At 37.9% G+C, this 22,678-nt stretch overlaps 5 protein-coding genes and 1 long non-coding RNA gene across 14 annotated transcripts in view; 3 read left to right on the top strand and 3 right to left on the bottom strand.

Annotated features, from left to right (window-relative positions):
* The window catches only part of LOC128888443 (aldehyde dehydrogenase 1A1), a 127,982-nt gene extending 124,467 nt beyond the window's left edge, over nucleotides 1-3,515 (top strand). The window contains exon 12 of the mRNA XM_054145306.1: nucleotides 3,505-3,515. The gene's annotated coding sequence lies outside the window, so the exon portion shown is untranslated. The remainder of the gene's footprint in view (nucleotides 1-3,504) is intronic.
* Nucleotides 1,610-20,380, top strand: LOC128888440 (myb-like protein X). 9 transcript variants are annotated; one of them, XR_008460259.1, is made up of 11 exons: nucleotides 1,610-1,763; nucleotides 5,808-5,945; nucleotides 6,026-6,521; nucleotides 7,734-7,865; nucleotides 7,983-8,172; nucleotides 9,492-9,707; nucleotides 9,811-9,960; nucleotides 10,044-10,245; nucleotides 10,310-11,124; nucleotides 12,047-12,219; nucleotides 12,330-12,963. XR_008460259.1 is itself a non-coding variant. In XM_054145301.1 (7 exons), exons 4-7 carry the CDS (start codon nucleotides 13,474-13,476, stop codon nucleotides 17,137-17,139), a joined length of 3,258 nt encoding a protein of 1,085 aa, XP_054001276.1. In that variant the 5' UTR covers nucleotides 10,518-11,124; nucleotides 11,924-12,005; nucleotides 12,075-12,219; nucleotides 12,330-13,473; the 3' UTR covers nucleotides 17,140-20,380. The 9 variants fall into 9 exon arrangements, 6 of the variants coding, with proteins under 6 accessions (XP_054001276.1, XP_054001274.1, XP_054001275.1 ...); XR_008460258.1 differs by lacking the exon at nucleotides 1,610-1,763 and having other exon boundaries at nucleotides 5,870-5,945; nucleotides 6,006-6,521; XM_054145301.1 differs by lacking the exons at nucleotides 1,610-1,763; nucleotides 5,808-5,945; nucleotides 6,026-6,521; ... (3 more) ...; nucleotides 9,811-9,960; nucleotides 10,044-10,245 and adding exons at nucleotides 11,924-12,005; nucleotides 13,827-14,069; nucleotides 14,165-14,317; nucleotides 14,392-20,380 and having other exon boundaries at nucleotides 10,518-11,124; nucleotides 12,075-12,219; nucleotides 12,330-13,587.
* Nucleotides 2,731-3,858, top strand: LOC128888447 (uncharacterized). The gene is made up of 4 exons (XM_054145317.1): nucleotides 2,731-2,913; nucleotides 2,968-3,147; nucleotides 3,236-3,447; nucleotides 3,518-3,858. The coding sequence occupies exons 1-4, from the start codon at nucleotides 2,781-2,783 to the stop codon at nucleotides 3,836-3,838; spliced, it is 846 nt and encodes a 281-aa protein (XP_054001292.1). The 5' UTR covers nucleotides 2,731-2,780; the 3' UTR covers nucleotides 3,839-3,858.
* On the bottom strand, nucleotides 3,874-5,808 carry LOC128888446 (TIP41-like protein). Its single transcript, XM_054145316.1, has 6 exons — nucleotides 5,649-5,808; nucleotides 5,176-5,357; nucleotides 4,929-5,108; nucleotides 4,638-4,860; nucleotides 4,409-4,567; nucleotides 3,874-4,335 (listed from the first exon to the last, which is right to left on the bottom strand). The coding sequence occupies exons 2-6, from the start codon at nucleotides 5,352-5,354 to the stop codon at nucleotides 4,141-4,143; spliced, it is 936 nt and encodes a 311-aa protein (XP_054001291.1). The 5' UTR covers nucleotides 5,355-5,357; nucleotides 5,649-5,808; the 3' UTR covers nucleotides 3,874-4,140.
* Nucleotides 6,660-9,547, bottom strand: LOC128888453 (uncharacterized). The gene is made up of 2 exons (XR_008460261.1): nucleotides 9,470-9,547; nucleotides 6,660-8,154 (listed from the first exon to the last, which is right to left on the bottom strand). It is a non-coding gene; the product is annotated as an uncharacterized LOC128888453 (long non-coding RNA).
* On the bottom strand, nucleotides 18,708-22,147 carry LOC128888452 (uncharacterized). Its single transcript, XM_054145323.1, has 8 exons — nucleotides 21,800-22,147; nucleotides 21,487-21,707; nucleotides 21,213-21,404; nucleotides 20,905-21,132; nucleotides 20,626-20,801; nucleotides 20,413-20,538; nucleotides 19,838-19,949; nucleotides 18,708-19,042 (listed from the first exon to the last, which is right to left on the bottom strand). Exons 1-8 carry the CDS (start codon nucleotides 22,021-22,023, stop codon nucleotides 18,708-18,710), a joined length of 1,614 nt encoding a protein of 537 aa, XP_054001298.1. The 5' UTR covers nucleotides 22,024-22,147.
* Between the last annotated feature and the right edge of the window lie 531 nt (nucleotides 22,148-22,678).

Below are 22,678 nucleotides of genomic sequence, written 5' to 3'. Positions count from 1 at the left end.
TCTCTCTCTCTCTCTCTCTCTCTCTCTCTCTCTCTCTCTCTCTCTCTTCTTTCTTCACGTCTCCCTCGGTCTCTGACTGTCCTCGTCGTTCTTGCGCGCCGAGAGACCAGGCAGATGCCCGTGCTTCAGCCGGCCGGAAACACCTACGCATCATGGTAGCATGCGAGGTAGCGATGGACAGCGATGGGGACGAACCTCTCGCGATTAAAGTTAGAATGGGTAGAATTGTTCACCATTTGGATGCTTGGTAAGCATCGATAACAAGTCTTGCATCCGAGTCAACAGTTCCTAGAAGTAGTAGACATAGCGATCCTTACGGAGGAAAGTGTCGCGACACTTACGGGAACTATTAGGTCGTCCCGAAAGTTTCTTTCGCTTTATTAATAAGTAATACATGCACAATATTTTATGTTTCGTGTTACATTACTGAATTGTGCACGATTCATTTTGCTCCATTGCTGTTACAACATGAATATCTATGAAATTTTGATTGTCTATTTATATAAACACGACTACATAAAATAATTGAGTCGTAACTCGCGAAAGAAACTTTCGGGACAACCTAATAGAACAAACTGTACCTCTTCCTCCACCAGTTGTGCAGGACATCGATTAATAACCCATTGTCTGCTAGGCAAATTTTAATCGTTTTTTTCCTCTTCCTTTCTAATATATTATACCTCGACAGCTTTAACTTGTTCCTCGACCAGTATCTCAACTTGTACCTCGATTGCAAACAATCTAAACTTGCGGTGCAAACTATTAGCCATCTCGTAGTTGGCAGTGAATGGGTTAAAAATCGTGTCTCCAAGCATCAACTTATTCCGAGAGCCAGGTGCCAACTTGAATCTCGAAACAAGAAGTCGCCAAGCACAATATTTGCATAAAACTCCGACAAAATTGGGTGCTAGCTTCGCCAGGATGTTGCGTTTCCGGCTTCAAGATTAATCGAAAGTTATCGAACGAAAAGAAGCTCCCTATCGATAGCCCTGTCCGAGCTCTCCTCTCCTGCCGTGTCGCGAAGCTGGTCGGTTTTTGCTCGAGTCTCTTTCACAGAGATACATGTACCGTGACACAATGTCGGACGATCAACGATCGATTCGCTTCGCTTCTCCTTTCCTTCTCTACTTTTTATCGCGATAGTTAAGCCAGAAATGGTTACCCGTCCACATCCCCTTGCCGCGTTTGGGAATCGGGATGTTCTTCTCTCGAGGGCCGACTAGAATGCGTTACATTTTAATGCGACGGTCTCTTCCATAACATGGACACCCTCTGCTAAACGAAGATTAATCGGTGAATAATTGCTTCATTTTTAAACTATCCGCTTTCCAAACGTCTCGAATCGTGAAATCTTAAATTTTTAATTTTTCGCGGGAAAGGAAACGACCGTCGCTTAGATTAATTTAATTTCGTTAGAAGAAATAAGTGTTATATTCAACCCATTTGAGGACATTGACGCATTTCATTTCCATCTTGTTTCAGATACTGATTAAGTTTATCCCAGATAATATAATATGGCTACGTATTTCGTTTCGAAACGATGCGTTTGCGTTGCATTAAAGCGTTAGATTAAAAATTCTTTGCCCCCCACCCCGCCCCCTGGATGGCGAGGCGTCCAGCACGCCCCCTACTTTGGAAAACAGTAGCGTGTAGGGTTTGATTACAGAAGGCACGTATTTATTAACCGACTCTCAAGAATGAGACGTTACTGCTTATCGAAGTACGCTGGAAGAATGGAACGCGGGGGATTCGTGGAATGCGAGGTACGTGTAACAGGCGTGACCTTCCCAAGGTCAGACGGTGTGTAAAGGAACAATGCACACGGGACTCGATCCGTGTTAGTCGATCGTGATACTGTACGAATGGTTAGAGCAATTATGATCTTCGCAGAACAAAATATGTTGCATAGATCTCGATTAGCTATCGATATACATTGATCTCTATTTCTGAACACCCTCTCGCTGTACTATCAAAATTTACGCTTCAATTTCAAGCTTCGTTTTCATACGTGACTCCTCTCTCTTTTAATTATCTCTCAGTCGATACATGTTCCATAGATTACGCTTCTTTTAAACACACAGTTATGTTTAAGTTTAAATCTCTTTTTCGAGTATTGGGTTGTCCGAAAAGTTCATGGCTATCTTTAAGAAAAATTCAAAGGCATGTTTGAATTTTGATGTATATTTATTGAATTATATGTGTACCATTTTGTTCCACAACCTTTCCACCTGTTCAGGAATGTACAGATGTATTTGTTTTCAGCCATTCCGATATATTCAGATCTGTACCGCCTACTAAAAATCGACATGGACTTTCCAAACAGTCCAAACATTGATTTTTCAATATCCCCCAAAAAGTTAAGGATCAAGTTGGATTCGATTGAAAAGTTGAATCTCCCTTTCTTTTAGTTTCTATAAAATACGATATTTCTCGTATCTATATTCTGCATTTACCGTTTTAATAAGGGGAACAAAGTTGTTGAACAAAATTTGCAAACATTGCGATCTATACTGCATAAACAAAAGATCAATAGAATTCCATCGTTTTCCCAAACATTTTCGAATCGCAAGAGTAGCGCTGATCGCAATGTAATATCGAACTAACACGGTGAGGTTATGATTTTGAAATTGAACTAACAGCGCACCCTAACGTCGAACCATGAAATTTAGTATACCTTCGTGAAAGCTAGGTTTCAAATATTTTGAATCTTTCTTTACTAGTGACCGAAGAAATTGTTACCGGCAATTTTTTTACGTAAAAATAGAGTATGTACTGTGAAAATGTCAGGTTTAACACATTGGACGAATCTACCGAAAGATATAAAGCCAGATTTCGTTTCGCACAGTGGAGATTATGATTTTCCATTGTACCTTTCTGAGAAGGAAGAATGGGTGAATTTCAAAAATTTTAAAGGTACATGGATGTGTACCTGATTTTAGTTCATATTTGTGAGACAAATTGTTTCAGGTTCTGTGTCGATACACGAACCGTTCTTAATAATGGAATTGAACAGACTTGTGCCTTTCTTTGAAGATAATTGTGTGAAATTTCATCCTCTCAATATGCCCAATATTAAATTAGGTAAAATTGAGATAGTAGGATTCGTTGTGACTGTTAAGGAGGATGCAAAATATTATCAATACCAGGGTAAATGTAACGAATGTAACCAACAATTTATATATAAAAATCTACAAAAATCTGAAAATAAGCATTTATGCTAAAAGGTTAATTTCAGTTGACGATGGTACAGGATCCGTTACTGTTTATTTTGAGAGAAAGTTTTTCGATGCACAAAAGCTTGAAAGACGAACGATCGATGAAAAGTATCATAAAATTGCGAGAAATATGAATATCGAATCACTGAATAATCAAGAATGCCCAAAAGTCTTTCCTAACCCGCGTCCACAGTTTAGTTATCCTCCTGATACAAGTATGCATGAAATGGCAGTAAGTAAGAGATTAATTTGATATGCAGCAATTGAGAAAAAAAATGTTGACCTTTTCAATTGTTACACAGATTGTTGAACATAACTGGTTCTTAGAAACCAAACATGGTTTATTGGGCAAGAATGTGGAACGTAGCAAGTATGTGCACGCGGTAGGATATTGTGCACTTGATTTCATGTTTGGTCACAGGCCAGAAAATGATTTTACATTTCTAGACATATCGACTGTTAAGTTATATTTTCTTGCAAACAAAGTAATATGCATAGATGAATGGGATTATAATGCAAAATTGTATTCGTGGTTGTTCACTGTTGTTCGAAAAAGGTACGATGAACATCCAGATAGACCAGAATTTCCCCTGGAGAAGAAAAATGTAAAGGTACCTATATAAATAAGGGTTTATGTAAAAAATTAATAAGATACAAATTATATTTAAAAAGCCTTTATTTAGAAGTGAACAATAAAACAACATTTGTATGCTCTATTTGTATATTAAACATCGCAAATTTCAAATTTTTTGACTAAATTTTGTGGAATCATAATACAATGAAAGCGTTTATGATATTCCAGTGAATCACGTAGCAACTTTCGAATTGTTCTATTACTTTTGAAATTCTTTAAACGTTTCATTTTATCAATAGTTGTTCGGTTATTATTTATCTTGGACTGATATTTCCCGCGTTGATGCAACTTTTAAGTAACCGAATTGTCTGTTTTATTTGTACTGGTGCTAACAGCTTGACCATCGGTTATTGTTGCATTGACTGGTTCATTGTTCGTGACCGGTTCCGTTTTACTTGAGGGAATTATTAATTTATGATAGTAGCTTCCAGTTAAAGGTAAATGTGGAGCTATCTCGCTCGGCTCTATGAAGAGCGAAGGTGGAACCTAAAAAAATAAAATAAGCTGTTAAGATCGAAAAATGTAAACATAACTTTATTTATATCGCGAAGCTACTTACGCGTAACTCTTCAACCTTGGCTTCTCTCGTCGTGTACTCTCTCAACATATAGTCTTGCCCGAACTCGTGATAAATCCGAGTATCGTTAATTCTTATCATTACGTTATCGATCCTCAAAAAATATCTTAACAAAATGAAAAAGCTGCTGGGCATAACGCGCTGCGGAGCAAAAGTCCACTTCATCTTTTTCTAATTATCGTATACAGATATAACAATTTCGCTAACTTACAATTTTCACGGAACAAACCGCGATACCGTTGTCGTGAAGTTCATCTTCGAATAACGTTAAATCGTGATAAAACAGGATTTTCTCTCTTCTCTTCAATTTATCCATATCGATCCGTTCGTTAGTTTCTTGAACTTCTAAATTAGACGCTGTACCCGTGTAAGAAATAGTAAACGTCCAATCGAATGGCTTTACTTTTTCTTCTAGATACTCGCTGCTCTCCAACCTATTTTTAAAATACTATTCATTTACAAATGCGTTAACAAATTAAACAGACAAGATGAAAATTCCTACCTAGATTCTTTCCATGCTTCCGCACACGCGAGTTGCACGTTAACTTTCCCATTTGAAACAGTTTTCAAAGCATCCAGAGCATTGAATTGTAGTTCTGCACCGCTTTGATGCTTTAGGAGTAATATATTGTTTGGAAATACCATGTCTGGCATGTGTGGCAGGTCTAAGGTATGACTGAAACTATTAAATCAATTATAAGACTTAAGCTGATGCAAGTTTCGTTATCAAATAAAGTTTACTGTCATACATGCAAAACTGGCAAGCATTTGCATCGTCAGCACTACAGCCATTTTCACTTTTGGAACATTTAGAATGTAATATGTGAGACTGCGTGTATTTAATGTGCCACGGTGGAAAGATGCATTCGTCTTGGTTGACAGGTAATCGTAAAATGTCAATTCCACCATGAATTTTCACGGTTGTCATGATCTGAAAAGAATGATGTTTAGCAATGAAACAATAGTACTATTTTATATTCAGTATTGTAAACATTGATGAAAATAAGATGGATGCCCTATGTGCATACATTTGGTATCCAAGTAGAAGCCATTATCTTCTGTTAAAATGCTCTCTGTAGTACAATATTTGGTTGTACTGTATTGAATACCATAGTAGCAATATCATTTTTAGTCACTATTATTCGATTTATTTCCAATTATACTTAACTATTATTCATAATACTGGATAACCTGTCAAACACTATTTACAAAGAATACTTACGAAAAATATTCGCTGAATTCGGTCATCAAATTAATTCCTAGTAAACATCGAGAATTTCGTCTAAATTACCTAAAGGTAGCCTCCACTTTCGTTCGAATTTTCACTCTTTTCGGAGCTCGCAAACTTCTTTCAAGTATAACGATTACGCTTCTTTCATAGCGCTGCATTATCGACTGTGCATCGAGTGGAATATCAGAAACACGCAATAGGATCTTGTGCACCCCCAACCAGGCAATGTATACAACGTATACTCGATGCTGTCGAGTTTTAAAATATGGCGCCAAAGCGTTCTTCAAGGTATTACAATTAATATTACGAATCGTTTATATTATCTCGAGAGATTTCATTTTCAAGTAGTTTATTCTTTGCTGTTTAAGGTTCCTCGACTGGTAACAGTCTTCTTCACTCGACTCCCATGGAAAATTAAATCAAAAAATGACTTTACTCTAAGTAGCGACACTTCACCAGCAAATGAAGCAATGTTTTGTCAACTGGGCTCCGTCAGACGTCAACGGAGCTCGTGGTCCAGAGAGTTAATACCGAGCGTTGTTCCAAATCGAGTCTCGAGCGAAGATTTTAAGAAGAGACGCTTCAGTCGCTGCACCATACGGAAATAACCGTGGTGGAAGCAAATCTGATCAGTTCTGGTTGGGCGACGCAGACGGTTACGTGGTCTGTGAGAAGCGCGCGTTTAGAATGACGTCCAAGAAGGCGAATTTAACCGTGGAATTTACTCCAGGAAACGACATCGTCAACGAGGCCGTAGAAAAGAGGCGATTCCTCCGCGAGAAGTACATGCAGAGGTTCAAAGCGGCCGCCGGCCACGTGGGACTTTTAATTACCTTGATGCTCTACACGGTAATTGGCGGTTTGGTGAGTCAGACTCCGGCTGTATGCACACTTTCTTTAGTTTATTCATTCGTTAAAAAACGCATACCATATTTTAATACTTGTTTACAACGATACTTAACTGCTTCGTGCTCGCACCTCATGTTTTTTTTTTTTTTTAAATACTAGTAGACCGAAAAGAAATATATGAAGATTAGATGCTATATGTCAAAAATGTTTGAACGTAATGAAAATAGTACTCGTAACACTCGCTTTACGTAATAATTGCGCATGACCTTGACGAAGGAAACTCTTAAGTGGCGCACCCCAAACGAGAATCCTCGATTTTCAGAATCTGTTTGTTTAATTTTCGCTAGCTCTCTCGGATTTTGCCCCACTATGCATTATGGCGAAAGTACAATGTCGTTAAATTAGGAATACAAGTGGTCGCTACCGAGGAACGCGCAGCTTACGTCCTATCGAAGATTCGAAAATATACAGACAAACATCGACGACGATGTCTTGATCGGTATTCCTCCGGGCGGCCCACGAACGTTCGCGTCTCTAATTGTTTGGTTACCAGAGTTTACGGGGAACGTAATATTTATAGAAATAACAACGTGTGTCTGGATTACCAATCGGTGTCTTTATTTTTAGCAATGGACCAATCGTACGCTCGGTTGCGATTGCTATCTACCATACTCTGTCGAACGTTTACGAATAACATTTTTATTTTCAATTCTCGATCTGTTCGTTTGATCGCAACACGTCATTATTAAATACATCCAATAGCGCTATTAGAAACACATAGTGACACTATCGTAGGATGCGATATCACCAAAACGACCGCAGTACATTATATTTAATGTTTTGTTATTCTTTACGCTTGAAAATAATATATTATATTATTTGATGTGAAAGTTATAATAATACAAGGCAAATCATTCGCTCTACGATTCGTGTTTTTTTTTTCTAAATTCAACTTCAGAGGGAATGATTAACGACGCTATCGAAACGTAAACCGGACATGCGTTTGGTAAATACGGTCGAGTATCGATGGTAAACAGGCGTCGAGACGCCCACTCGAGATTCGCCAAGTTCGCAAGTGCGCTCGAGTACAATTTTATCAGATAAATTAGGATTAGCATATTTCGTATTATATTTCCTGATCACGAGATGTTAACGTTCTTGGTATCGACGCTGTACAAGTAGATTCGAAGCTGCTATGTCGTTAGTGACTGTTGCCCCCGCTGTCAGGTTTTTCGGCATATCGAGCTTCCGGCGGAACAGGCGCGTTTGGAAAGTCTGCGCGCCAATTTGCGCACCTTGAGACGCTCGTTCGTCGACTCCATTTCCAATAACTCCGACGTCTCGAACTTGCACACTCTGGTAAGTCGAGAAAACGCGGACAGTATTCGCGAAACGAACATTGTTCTTGAAATCGTTTAAACAGATTTAAAACGTGTCGAAAGTTGAAAGGTGTACGATGGCAGAAGATGATTGCAGGTCAGCGTGAAATTACAAGAATACGAAGAGGCTGTGCAAGAAGCAGCGCAGGGTGGTTTGTTGATAAGTTTCGTAGCAGACACGATCGATCAAGAGGATCGGGGACCAGCAGAGCTGCCGCCGATACCCACTGAAAGATGGAGCGTTCTACAAGCGGTCTTTTTCGCGAGCACTGTCCTTACCACGATCGGTAATAAGTTTTGTTATCTTTATTGTGCCACATATAAAAGTCCGAGAGCCCGCGACACATTTCATTACACAAATGAACCTGTTTTCCGAAGATGGTATGTCTCCCTAGTTCAGAAATGCTTGGTCTGGCATGAATTCAGTGGTGCAACGCTTCACTATGACGTATTATAATAATTCGACTTTCGGCCAAAATCATTACTATTGAAATTTTTAGCGTGTATTGTTGACATACCAAATTGCATAAAAAAGTTGGTCTGGCAGATTGTAAGCGGTGCTAAATGGGTCTGGCAGTCGGCAAACCTTGTCGGAAAAACGAAGTAGTTTGACTGAAATCATTATTTCTGAAACTTTTTCTATAAACAATATCTAATACATAGCGTTACAAAAATTTGGTCCGGCAAACTTTGAGTGGTGATAAATCGGTCTGGCAGCCGTTTAAAAGAGCGAACACGTATGCGCGTCGTGCAATTTCATGACTTATTGAAGTTAAATAATAATAATAATAATTGTATGAAATAAAAATCATCACAGCAATGTTTTGTACATAACTAATGTATATAATGTTTAAAAATAATTATTACTTGATAGTTTTATTAGATTATAGAGATTTCAACGCCGGTAACGCATGTGTGTTCGTTCTTTTAAACGGCTGTCAGACCGATGTAACACCATTCAAAGTTTGCCGGACCAAATTCTTTTAACGCTATGTATTACATACTGTTTATACAAAAAATTTCAGAATTAATGATTTCACTCAAACTATTGGGTTGTCTGGAAAGTCCACGCCGATTTTTAGTAGGCGGTACAGGTCTGAATATATCGGAATGGCTGAAAACAAATAACACGCGGACATCCTCTTAAAAAGTGGAAAAGTTGTGGAACCAAATGCTACATACATAATTCAATAAATATATATCAAAATTCAAACGTGTCTTTGGATGTTTCTTAAAAATTGCCACGAACTTTCTGGACAACCCGAAACTTCGTTTTTCCGACAAGGATTTTCCGACTGCCAGACCCATTTAGCACCGCTTACGATCTGTCAGACCAACTTTTTTTATCCAATTTAGTATGTCAACAATACACACTAAAAATTTCAGTAATAATGATTTCAGTCAAAGATACCGTTATTTCTTACATGTTTCCGACTTTCTAGCGGAGCGATGCACCGTTTGTGCTCTCCCAGTCTTGGATTATTTGTATTCTCTAGTAGAAAACAGTCAAATAGGAAAAGGATATTTGTGACGAAATTGGCCGAAATTTTATGTTGCGGGCTCTCTTATATGTCTTCACCTTACATGCTACAGTTATGTCTTTCAGGGTACGGAAATGTAGTTCCATCTACTGGTTGGGGTAGGATCTTTTGCATATTCTTCGCTTTCGTCGGTATTCCCCTCACGTTGACGGTGATAGCCGATTGGGGGAAACTGTTTGCCGCAGCAGTGATCAAAGTCGGATTGACCATGAGGTCGAAGCTTCCGTTTCGATGTACCTTCTCCTGTCTTCCGACAAATTTAGCTGGAAGACGATCGCTCGGTGAGTTTCACTGGCAAATTCGAAACGAAAAAGTACAAATCGATTATTAATTTTACTAATTTTACCTACTTACCCTAACGTATTGTTCGGTATACTCCTTTAGGAGCTCTTGCAGCGATCGCCCTCCTCTTCTTGTACCTCGCCTGCGGTGCAGGCATGTTTATGTTGTGGGAAGACGACTGGGACTTCTTCGATGGATTTTATTTTTGTTTCGTGACCATGACTACTATAGGATTCGGCGACTTGGTCCCGAGTAAGTAGCAGAACGTGCAGTATGCACTCTGAGAACGATCTGTACGTTATTATAGCTCGCTTCGTGTCGTCGCACGTACGCAGAGAAGCCGAAGTACACGCTGCTGTGCACCCTGTACATTCTGGTGGGCTTGGCGCTGACCAGCACCATCATTGAACTTGTTAGGTTGCAGTACACGCAATCTTGGAGAAGATTGCAAAGACTCAGCGGACCGTTGACCGAGGCCATCCGGAGGCTTGGCGAGCAGGCTGGTGGCGACATGGTCGCGCTTCATTCGGACCTCAGGTATTAATCTGACTAGAATTCATTTCATTACGAGAGAATTCAATCGTATAAATATTAATTTTAGGAAAGTCTTGACGGTGATATCGATGCCTCGCATAAAATGGTCGGCTTCGTTCAATCGGGCGGATTCGAAGGATCAGGATTGGGAGGATGCGATCGAGGTCGTACTTCGCGATATCGCGGCGAACAACGCGCAGCCCAATAGAAAACCGATAGTGCAGATTGTCATTTACGAATCGAGCGTCTGAACAATCAAAATTAGCGATCGTTTGCTGTTACATCGCATTACAAAAAATACGTTTCGGTCATTCTACTTAACCCCTTGTCGTACTTTGACGAGTCTGACTCGCGATGAAGATTTTCGCCCAAACGTAAGTATCACGAGCCAGGCTCGTAAACAAATAGTCGGGTGAAATATAAACATCAGTTTTCGGCCCTAGTTTCGTCGAGCTAAATGGTACGAGAAGGGGTTAATTTGCTTATCTGAAGTTTAAAGTTACATTGCGATTCACCTTCCTACATAATTCGTTGACATTTTCCTGCGTCGTTTGATTTCACCCGCGTAAAGTGCGCGCGTCGGCGCGTGAGGCGACGAACGCGCGCAACCAACACAACCCTGAAAGTTCGATCAGCATAGTCCCTATGTTGGACTGACCGAATCGACGAAAACAATAATTTTGTAGAGAAGCGGTCGCTAAATATAGAAATCACAGCGCCGTAAAGAACCACGACAGGTGACGGTTCTTTGCGTCCTTCGTCAGCCTTCGTCGTAGTTGACGGTGACATACGGGTCTCCTGGTGGTCCAAATCATGCAAAACTCGACTCTTCTGCGAAACAACACCGAGAGACCCTCGGCGATAGTGTGCATCGCGTATCGTGTGCGTATAATTAAACGACAAGAACGATAAAAAAAAAAACGAGCCTTGTATCGCAGTGGTGCTCGCACTTGACAGCTCAGTGTTAGGAAAAATGTAAAAAATCACTGTATATCCGCGTGTGCATACTCTTCCAGACCGATCCGTCGAAATGACGTACACGTTTAACCAACGAAAGGAAGACAAAAATATTGAACGAATCCCTTTTTTGTTTGAACAATTCGCTTGTCGTACGGTTGCCTCTAACAAGACTTCCGGTTGGAAATGGGCGATTCACGTATTCTGCAAATATGTAAATAATTGTCTGTCGATGATGTGACCAGATTTACGAAAAAAAACGGGTAAAACACTTTCCCCTTAAAGAACTAAACGTGTCAGGGTGCTCGAGAATCTAAAACACACATAAATAAATATAATGCTCGTTATTGCGAGACAAGAATATGTATACTATATATTACACATTTTTAGATGCATACATACACGTATGTATGAAACTAAAACAATAATACGACAATAAACAGTTCGATATACTTCGACAACATTTTACTATAGAGTGCACAATTTCAACAAAAATTCCATGTTTAATTGCCACGTAATTAAATTTCAATATATTTTTTTATAATTCGGGAAATCTGGTCACGTTATTACTTAATCTCTTTTTAAATATAACCTGCAACAAAACAGTAGCATCGCGATGTTACTGGCTGTTGTTTTTTTTTTGCCTAAGTTGCCTAAGTACGCTTGCGCGCAATAGTTTGTGCGGTAATTTCGAACACGCTGGAGTACATAATTTTTGTTCCAGGAGATTAATAAAAAATTGGAATTTGTCAATTACTTCCTGTTGCGACGAATATTTTTTATATGCTATTAGCTACGAGTTCAAGGTAAAGATTAATTCGATGTTATTAAGTTTTTTCTTGTTTAGCAATCGAGTACGATGATCGGTGTTAAAGATCCTACCGAGCAACCGAAAGTGGACGAAACAAACCAAGAGAACAAGCAAAACAATGCTATCGTTAAAAGAAGTATTACAGATTTAAGAATCAACTCCATGGAAAGTTTCTTCGAGTTGTCCAAAGAAATGGCGGAATCTTTCAGGTGATCGATCGCACAATCAAACTATAACTTCGTAGATCAATAGTACACTGTATTTGTTGCGTGTCTGATCGAGTAATTTTAAACTGACGCCTTTTGTGTTTGTTTCTCAGGTTATTTTTAGACGAATTAAAAGTTCGATTCGAACAATTTCGTGAACAACCGCTGAACATATTAGAATTATTGTCGTTGTCTAATCTGCACAAATGGACTCAACGCGAACAATAAATAAAACAGTGGGAAAGTATTGACTTTTTTTATAGATTAATATATATATATATACATATATATATAAAACAGGATCGGAAGATTTATAATTTTATTTAGAAGCTTAAGGAGACCCGAAAACTCGGATAACGACCAACATTTTTGTTTTAACTTAAACGAAACTATTTATGTATTTGTGAACGTTTCACAAGCCCAGTGTTCATATGTAAACTAAAAGTACATACTATAATTTTGTTTCGGTGAAAAATTTCTTCGTAAAAAACTCTTTTATTTGTAAATATAAAGAAATACATTGGTGGTATACGGAGAACCTAAGCAAAAGACAAATCTAAAGCAAATCGATGTCGTCTTTCTCGACAAATTATGAAAATATTTCCTCCAGAAATGCTTCAAACTGCTCTCTCCTCGATAAAGTGAGATCAAAATACGGGTCACCTTAAATAATTACTATTAAACACGATATAGATGTTCAAGGTCGCAAAGTTGTTCTAATAAAATGAGAAATTAACGACGGAACAATCGATTGTCATTTGTTTTTTTAAGATACCCTCAAAAAATAAATTAAATGCCTGATTAATTTGAATACGTTTAAATCTTGTACGTAACCGTTTTAAACTGTTACGGGTAACAATGTTTTTCTTCGACCATGTGTATGTCGTGATGCCAGAGCTGTAGCTACAGAAGACTACGCGTGGTCCTAATATTTTCATCATCCTTTGAAGCAACTAAGGGGGCCAGTTTTATGGTCGTATTTGATACATCACTGGCGCCACAGATACAGTGCGAATGCGCGAGTGGGGGCTAACCTAGCATCGCTGGTTCATTATCAACACAGTCGCCATGTTGGATGCGCATCGTTACCGCCAATATACTGCGATCTAATAAATTCGTTCTTTTCGTCGAAACCACTAGGATAGTTAACTTTTTTTTTTAGACTTATAATCGTTTCGTTTTCGAATACAGAGAGCACTCGACGAATTCTCTCGTATGTTTACATCTTTGTTTCCACTGTGTTAGTTGTATGTCACTATGCCAAACCAATACTGTTTTCTATGTGCGAGCGACGAAGGTGTTTTCTTGGATATCACCGCCGACAACAAGAAACAATATCATGAACAATTCGAGATTTGCTCACTCGTCACGGTACGTTTGTCAGAAAACTGCGTACGTTCTTCATATTTGGCAAGATAACCAATCTGTTTCACGTTTAATAAACCTTTTGCGATTTATAATAATCGCGGTTATAAATGTGTTAAAGAACAGGAAATTCGAATATTTTTTCTGTAAACAAGTTTACATGATCCATTTTAATTTTGCATAATTCCATTTTAATTGATTCTAATTTTGAGGTTAGTACAGAAAGGTTGTGTTTATTTATGTAGGTACCCACAGCAGATAAATTGCCAACCAAAATTTGTCACAAATGCGCATACGAGTTAAAACAGTGCAGTTCGTTTGTAAGGAAATACAAACATTGCACTTCTATGCAAAAGAAACACAATCGCAAGTATTGTTGTAATTTATGTTTCGAATCTACAGAGAAGGAGTACATCTTTAATCTTAGTAAAGATAAAACTTCGGAAAACAATATACTTTCCAAACTACAGAAGCTTTTTGACAATGAAGTAAGAAATATATATAATTGATAATTATGTTTATTAGTTATATCTCATTAAAACTAAAATAAGCAATTCCAATGTTATGCCTTCTTTATTAATAGCCTGAAAAATCTGAGGGAGAACGCATGCTTATATGTTTGTCCTGCCGATATACAGTGGACGTGTTATTTGATTTGAAGAATATATCTCAAGAAATCGCAACAAACCTGAATAATATACTTAAGGGAGGAATAGATTATGTAAACTTTCCTAAGGTAATTTTCTTTTGCAAGTACTGTTAAATTTAGGCTAGCCTCATATAATAACATTGGTATTTGTATTTTTATAGATAAAAACAGCCATTGTAAGTCGTAAAACCACTGTCACCGATTCTGCTAGAACAAACTTTTACACGTTACAAGATTCCAATACAATGGCGCGTAAAAGATCTCGGATGAATGATTCGAACGATAACAATTTAAATGAAAAATTAAAACTGCAGGTCTGCGAGAAATGTCACAGTTCCGTTAGCGATAACGACGCCAATATCCAGAAACTTAAGAATACAGAACAAATTGTGTGCAAAAGCTGTTCGGTGGATACGAATCTCGAAACAAATAAAATTGACAAGCAATCGAGTTTCGCGGAAACCAAATCCTGCACAGTTTTCTTAAAAGACGTGTTAAGAGACAAGACGGAAAATCAACGAAAGCTTTACGAAGTCAAAGAAGATAGGAAGGGTAAAAAGACATACGTCGTAACCGACAACACATTGGAGAATAGTAAAAAGGAAGTAGAGGCGTCCTCTAAAGTAATTAACGATGTAGAAATTATTACAGGAAAGCAAGGTGTAAAACGTTCTTTAAGACATATGAAAACTGATACTACCGATAACAAAGAGAGCCTGAGTAAAAAACTAAAACCCAGTACGAAACAAGTAAATTTAGATTCTAAGTTAACATCATCGATAGAGGAGCCTATCGCGAGAAAGTTAAGATTACGTGTACCTAAAGCTGGAATGAAGGAAGCTAATAGAAGTTCTGAGTCAGATTCTTCCATAAATAACAGCGTCAAAGGAAGGAAAAATACTCTAACTAGGCATAAGCGAGCAACTGGATCCTCTTTGTCCGATGCAGACATTGACAGTAAACGCGATCGTAAGAAGCTGAAAAGTATATTGGCGGGAAACACTGTAATACAAAATTTAAGCATAACATCTTCAGCTGATGACGATGCGCCGAAGAGGAAGAGATTAAGATTTACGAGCGCTTCGCCTGTTATGATTGATCTAACCAACAAAAACGTCACGCAGGAAGTCTCTCGAAGGAGGACAGCGATGCGAAATTTAAAACTATCTTCGACAAAAGGAACGCCGAAAAATTCGAAAGGCTACGACTCTGTTATCGAGATATCTTCGGATGATAACAGCGAGACGTACGCTTGCGAAGAGTGTGGAAGTAATTATGAAAACAAACTTGTGTACATGTCACACAAGTTGACACATTACAAACAGCCGAAACTGGAATTAGAGAAAATGGTTATCAAAAACATAGTAAAAGATACGTCAGATGTAAAAGAAGCTGTAGATGACGAGTGTATACAAATTAGAGTAGACGACGACGAAGATGACGAAATAGTGGATGTTGTAAATAATTTGGATGCGAGTCCTGTTACAAACGATCGACCTCGTTCTTCTACGGAAGAAAGAATCGAGAATACAGTTGACGTAGAGTCTATAACGAAAGATCCTGACGATCAGCAAAACGAGGACGAAGTTAAGAAAGCAGAAGACCAAAGAGCTGTAGAAACATCTACGACCAACTCACCGAGTAAAGTCAGAACTTCTTCGAGGAGGGGCAGATTTTTGAACCAGCAAAACCAGCACGAGCAGACAAACGAAAGGAGGAACAATGTCAGTCTCAGTCCCAGTGGATCTCAGAAAGAAGACAATGCGAGTGCAGAAGAAAATCACGATACTTCGCTCGAGCAGACAAAAGATGCAGAGCTAAAGAAACATCAGGAAAGTCCACTTACGCAAACAGAAAATGGCGAAATCGATCAAAACCAAGATAAGTCAGATTCACCGACAGAAAATGCTTCAGCGAAAGAAAATGAAGACGGTTCGCTTACGCAACTCGAAAATACGGAAACGGAAAAAAACAAGGACATTTCGCTCGAAACGACCAATGGTCCACAGGCGGAAGATGTGCAAGATAAAGAAAATGAAGAAAGCAATGAGAGCAGAGTAGGTGAAAAAATTACAGATGCAGAAGAAGGCAAAGAAAAACAAAAAAAGAGTGAAGATATCGACGGCGAAGAAGAAATTGTATGTACACGGCAAGATATTGAAACAAGTGATAAGGAAAATGAAAGTAATGATAAAGAAAATGAAACTAATGATAAAGAAAGTGAGATAAGTGACAAAGAAAATGAAACTAATGATAAAGAAAGCGAGACAAGTGATAAAGAAAATGAAACTAATGGTAAAAAGAGTAAAACAATTGATAAAGAAAATGAAACAATTAACGAAGAAAATGAAACTAATGGTAAAGAAAATTCAATCGAATTAGATTCCACTAAGGTGGTTGAAGATATTGCAGATGAGGAAGAAGTAGATTCTTCTAAAACGATTGAACACACGAGGACAGGGGACGAGTTGACTGATGGAGACTTGGGTATCATCGACGAGAGTATATCGGAAAATGCAGCGAGTAAAATGGCGCCCAACAGCGCGGAAAAGATAGAGATCAGCGACGAGAATAAAGATGATGAGGTACAGTGTACGCAAGAGGATGTGGTATCGATATCCAGTGAGAAGAGCACAAGTAACAACGATGGGAAGATAGTCGAGAAGGATCTCACGGAAACGAGCACTGCGAGTCCAAGAAAATCGAAGAACGATTCCACCGACGCAGCAGTGGAAGTGTTGCAAGAAGTTCTCGATTTGGCGAATGCAGAGGTCCAGAAACGTCAAGAATTCGTTGATGTTACCATCGAACAAAATTCAAGCGAAATGGAAACTTTGGAAAACATATCGCGTGAAATAAGCAACGGCGGAGGGGCTCTCAAAGAAAACAGCGTGACCGTTTCTCTATAAATCGTATATTGGTCTTCGTAAACCGTGAACAGGTTTTGCAACAGATATTCTACAAACTTTTATATGAAATTCATTTCTTTAACAATTATGTCCACCCAGCACTAACATATTACAAAAGAAGAGAATCTCTAAGACTGACTTGTTCTTTGATCATTGCTATCCCCACTAACTGAGGATCTCCTTCGAAACCAGTGAAGCATTGAACGACGACGTGGGTCAAGAGATCTAAAGACGACACTGTACATGTTCTGTACAGTGGACAGGTACTGGAAACGCGTTTTTACCAGTACAGTATTTACACATGCATATATTGGTTAATCATTTCAGAGCCAGTTCGCAACGTGATCAAATAAAGAAATTAAGGAATATACATTTTTTGATGTCACGAGCAATATCGGAAATGGATCATTTAGGCATTCTATGAAAGGATATACAGGCATTTAAGTAGGCATTACTGAGACAAATTGAAATAAGGATTATTATTGTTTGAGTGGGAGTATGTAAATTGTGTGTATACAGCCGGAAGATCTGAGTAAAAGTACATTAAAAAATTATATAAATTCAATTTAATTTAAAAATCTTATACAAGAACGTTCAAAAATTGACGTGATTTAAAGAATTTACATTCTCCCATTTTTTTATTTAAGTCGATAAATGCCCATATGTCGCTTAAAAAAAAAACTTCGTTTTTTCTTTAAGTTTGTTTAGGAATCTAGAAATCCAGTATTATTCCGTTCTCGTAAGACATGAATGTGTTCATAATCGAAAGTTAAAATTATTAATATATTAAATATCGAGGATAAGAGACAAATCCCGACTTTCGAAATTTCATAATGTCATTTTTACATTCATATATAATATCAGAAAGTATTTATTGCACGTTATTTTAATTTTGTGACTCAGTCAGCTCATCGTTTAAGAGTGACTGCGACTGTGGGATCGTGCCCTCCGAAGTTTCATAATGCATCTCCAAGTCTGACCTCTCAGCTGAAACGTAGACGCACGTGAATTAAATCAGAAACACTGATTCGTTGTATAGTATAGCGTCGATATGTACTACTGATAAAATTGCAGTACTGTTAAAAGTAGGAAAACTGTGGCCATATTCCGATACCGCAGTAGGCGAACGTTGTAAATACTTCTACAGCGAGTCGTAGATGTACTCTGTCAACTGGTAATTTGGAACAATTTATATATTTTTAAAGGCAAAGTGTTACGTTATCCTTGATGTATAAATGTATATACTGTACTAATTAAACCTTCGATTGATATAAACTCTCGCGAAAAGTAACAATTCGGTGCAATTCCAAAAACGAATTAGAAGGTATTGGTTTATAGTAACCAAACTGTTTGCTCTATTAGCTTTCCTAGGTTCTTTTAATTTAATTTATAAAGTAGCTATGACATTAGCTAGAGTGATAGGATTAAATTTACAGTCAAAGGAATTTATACAAGGGAAATATATATTTCAAATGTATAAACAACGTATGTACAAATATATAAACATAAAATATTTTTAACGTTGATATCAATCGGAACTACTCTAATTAATACAATCTATCATCGTACTAAAAGGAGTTCAGATAACGCGTATCCTGAAAGGATATAGACAATCTGAAGTCAGCAGTTGAGGAGGATATCTTTTGTGGCTCGCTGTTAATACTCGCGATGTTTATATAAAAAGAGTGTATGAAATAATTTGCGGGTAAAGAAAAAAAAAAAGAAACGATCTTGTATATTACTGTATATTTGTGTACGACTATATTTCTTTGTTTACCGTGTATCTCGTCGGTCCAGAACGGTTCTCTGCGTCCTTTCCAAAGGCATATCTTCGAAATGGCGTCTTTGTCGTGTTCACCGCATCGCGAGATCAACTCGAAAAACTTCTCGATTCTTTCTTGTCCTGCGAACAAACGGATATGCATTACGGTACACGAGTTCTCGTTTTTTTTTTTTTTTTATGGTAGTTAAGTACTTGATCGTCAAGGATGATTTCGATGTAGAATATGGTACATTTATAGAAACTGCTAGACTGTGTAAAATAGAATAAAAAGAGTAGCCGTATTTCTAAACTGTTCTAAGTTTTATTTAACGTCAATCGAAGTACGCTGTTCCCCATTTAAGACATATTTTGACGATACCGAATGTTTCATACGAATATTTCGTAAGTGATTTAAGGATAGTTGCTTTTCGAACGCCGTGCGAATTTTTATAAGAACGCGTTAGTTTATATCGATAGCGTAAGCATTTTTGTAACACGCTACCTGGATGTTTCTGGGCGTTCACTGTTCTTAAATAAATCAGTATTTTAAAGATACCTTTTATGACAACGACATTCGTTTCATTTCTAAAGGTTTCATTTGATTCAATTTGAACAAGAGTCAAAGAAAATCGACTCTGTCACGCGACTTGCGAATTCCGGTAGTATGTTACGAGAATGTTTATATTTTTTACGAAGAATTACGATACATTCATGTACATACGTGTCTCTATAAATACTGTGTACTCGTTTAAGAGAACATCCCATGTAAGAACTGTTCGATGTAAATTAGCGTACATATTTGCCATAAATAATTCTTAGACATTTTTGAAATGTACAATTATTTTGATACGTTAATTGTTAGACATAAATACTTATTCCTATGATATTTTAATGGTTTGTGAATGGAAGCGTTAACAAGAAACACTAGGAAGATACCTTTAGAGATGCCCGCGATACTTCTGGCGCGATCGGCTTCGCGGGACAGACCGAGTTTATTGTAAATATGCAGAGCGCTTTCCAAGTGTGAAGTAGATATAGTTAAACTACCCTGTACCAATGAACGAAATAGCGTTGGAACATTTTGTTTGATTAGACTATTTAATTTGTTTGCACAGTACAAGTTCCGTATAATTTTATCGTTTAACTTTGTCAGACTGGCGTGTAGGTTTCACAAACCATCAATTTTTCAATGAAATTTCACGTAAAGTCGAAAATGTTAAGTAGTCGTGGCACAGATAAATAATTAGATAAACAGGGCGAGTCACCTAAGATTTGTGCCTAAAATATCTCCGGTTCAATGATACACATAAACATTTAATGTTTTACGTTGGAGTACGATTTTATACAAATAACTCCTCACAAGGTAACTCACCCTGTTTAACTTTTACTGGCATCGTTATATTTGTTACCGCAATTTAGGCTTATTATTGTTTTCGCTTTGTATTGTTATAGAAAAGTTTGATAAACAAGTAACGAACATCAAGCAATTTCGTGTCGATTCATTTGCGTACCTGAGTCAAGTAATGTTCACCAGTGTAATAGTGGGCGTCTGCGAGTTTTTCAAAGAGGCCGAATTGCTTAGTGTTCTCTCTAAACATCCTCAAATGTTTCTCCGTGTGGACGTTGTCGTTCAATTGCTGCGCCCATTATGCGTTCGTTACTTACATCTTAAACATATTATTTACTTGTCTTTGCGTACAAATTTTTTCTCTTGTTCTATTTACCTTGTACGCGAATGCTAATTCCATGTGGGCGTTACAGACTCCCGCAGCGTCTGGAATCCTTTTCGCCAAGGCCAATAACTTGGAGAAGCTGTGCAACGCGCGCTTGACGTCGTTCCTCGCGATGTAACTTTTCCCCAGCTCGTAAAGGGCTTCGTTTACGTATTCTGTGTCGTCAGCTGCTTTGCAAATTAAAGCAAAATATTTTATGTTTAACGCGGATAAGAAAATCAAATTTCGGCATGGAATTGTTCTCTCCCATCGAAAAGTAACGAGGTTTACCATCCGTGGCTCTTTCCAGAGCTTCCGTGCAGGCCTTGAGAGCATAATCAGGATTCTCTGGTCGTTCCTTTCGAGCGAGAATCAACAGTGCCTTGTATTGGAGGATGTTACACTCTCTGAAAATGGAACTTTGTTTTTCTTTCAAGATCTTGGAAGCATTCCATGTTTTCTTCTTAGATGCTTCCCGTGCCTCGTTTAGATAATTCAAAGCTTCCTTCGGCTTCTGCACTGATTAAAAACTCTAATAATTACGACGAGTACATTGAGGAGAGTTGAATTAATATTCCGAAAGTGATCGTACTACCAACATTCGTTGAAGAGGAATCGACCGTAAAGGTAACGTATCAAGGTGACGGTGCGACGATCGTCATTCTCGATGGCTTCTGCAATCACGAGAGCATCCTGGTAGAGACGTTCTGCTATCCACCACCATTCCCAAGTTTTCGACTGAAAGAAGAGAGCTGTGTCCAACAGCGATGTTGCCTCAACGATGGAATTACCTACAGAAGTATTATTTCTTTCATCTTTATCTCTCTAATTTATACTCCAAGATGGAAGAGATTCGATGGAATATATCGATACCTTCCCTTCTGCCATTTTCAAAGGCCATCAATCCATCTTTTAGACGATCGATGAAATCCTTTCGATTCTTCAAGTATGGTTTCTTCCACATCAAGGAACTCGATGATTTTTCACCAATTTTTATATCGAGTTCCAGAATCTCTTTCATACGACGGTAGGCTTCTTGGTAGTCCTGCTCGTTAAGTTCGAGAAGAATCGCTTTGTGGTATGGCATGTAGAATCTATAAGAAGAGTATATTATATTTATTAATTCACACCAATTTACTCATCAAGAAGAAACGAATAAATGAAAATATAAACAAGAAACGAGGACCTTCTCACTTCTCTGGGACTTATATCTGGCAATGTAGCTTTTAGATTCGCCGTAACCTTGCGCGTTTTGTACCATGGTTGAGGTGACGTTTTTAATTTTGATAAACGATTTACTATCGGCTCGGTTGTCTTGGTGTCTGTGCTACTTGATCTTTCTTTGTAGTCCCCTCTTTTTAAAACTTCAACAACACCATCGTTTTTAACGCGATCATATTGCACAGTCATTGTTACAAATATATTAAATGTTTAGCAGCCATGTGACTAAAAACAAATGCAATGCTTCTTTTTTGTTTTATTGTCATACGTAAGGGATAAGGAATTTTACTTCTTGTCTATCATTGAAATTTGTTTATATATTTATAAATTCGCGCCTATGAATGGTAACGCTACTGACGGTTTTAATACCAGTGGCGCCATCGGTGAGAAAATGTCCAGGCTAGTAATCAATATAGTTCCAACAATTTCTATAAGATGGCGCCAAAAATATTAATTAATACATTATTATATTTTCTCGATAAATGCATGATTGTTACGATTCCTTGCTTCATAACGATAGAATATACTACTTTCATATATCATTTAAATATTTCCCGGCTTCCATACATTTTCCTTTAAATTCCCAACATTTTCTGTGATATATTCCTTTAACATGCCTTCATTCCCTGGCACATTTCCCTTTAATTTCCCTCTATTTTCCAAAACATTTCCCTTAATTTCCCTCTACTATTTTCCTGGAACATTTCCCTTTAATTTCCCCCTATTTTCCCGGAACATTTCCCTTTAATTTTCCGCTATTGTCTGATACATTTCCCTTTACTTTCCCTCTATTTTCCCGAACATTTCCCTTTAATTTTCCTCTATTGTCTGGTACATTTCCCTT

The sequence above is a fragment of the Hylaeus anthracinus genome, unplaced genomic scaffold, assembly GCF_026225885.1.
Source record: "Hylaeus anthracinus isolate JK02 unplaced genomic scaffold, UHH_iyHylAnth1.0_haploid 11994, whole genome shotgun sequence".
Taxonomy (NCBI): domain Eukaryota; kingdom Metazoa; phylum Arthropoda; class Insecta; order Hymenoptera; family Colletidae; genus Hylaeus; species Hylaeus anthracinus.
Note: the sequence above shows the minus strand (reverse complement) of the source record. Positions and strands in the feature narration are given on the sequence as shown.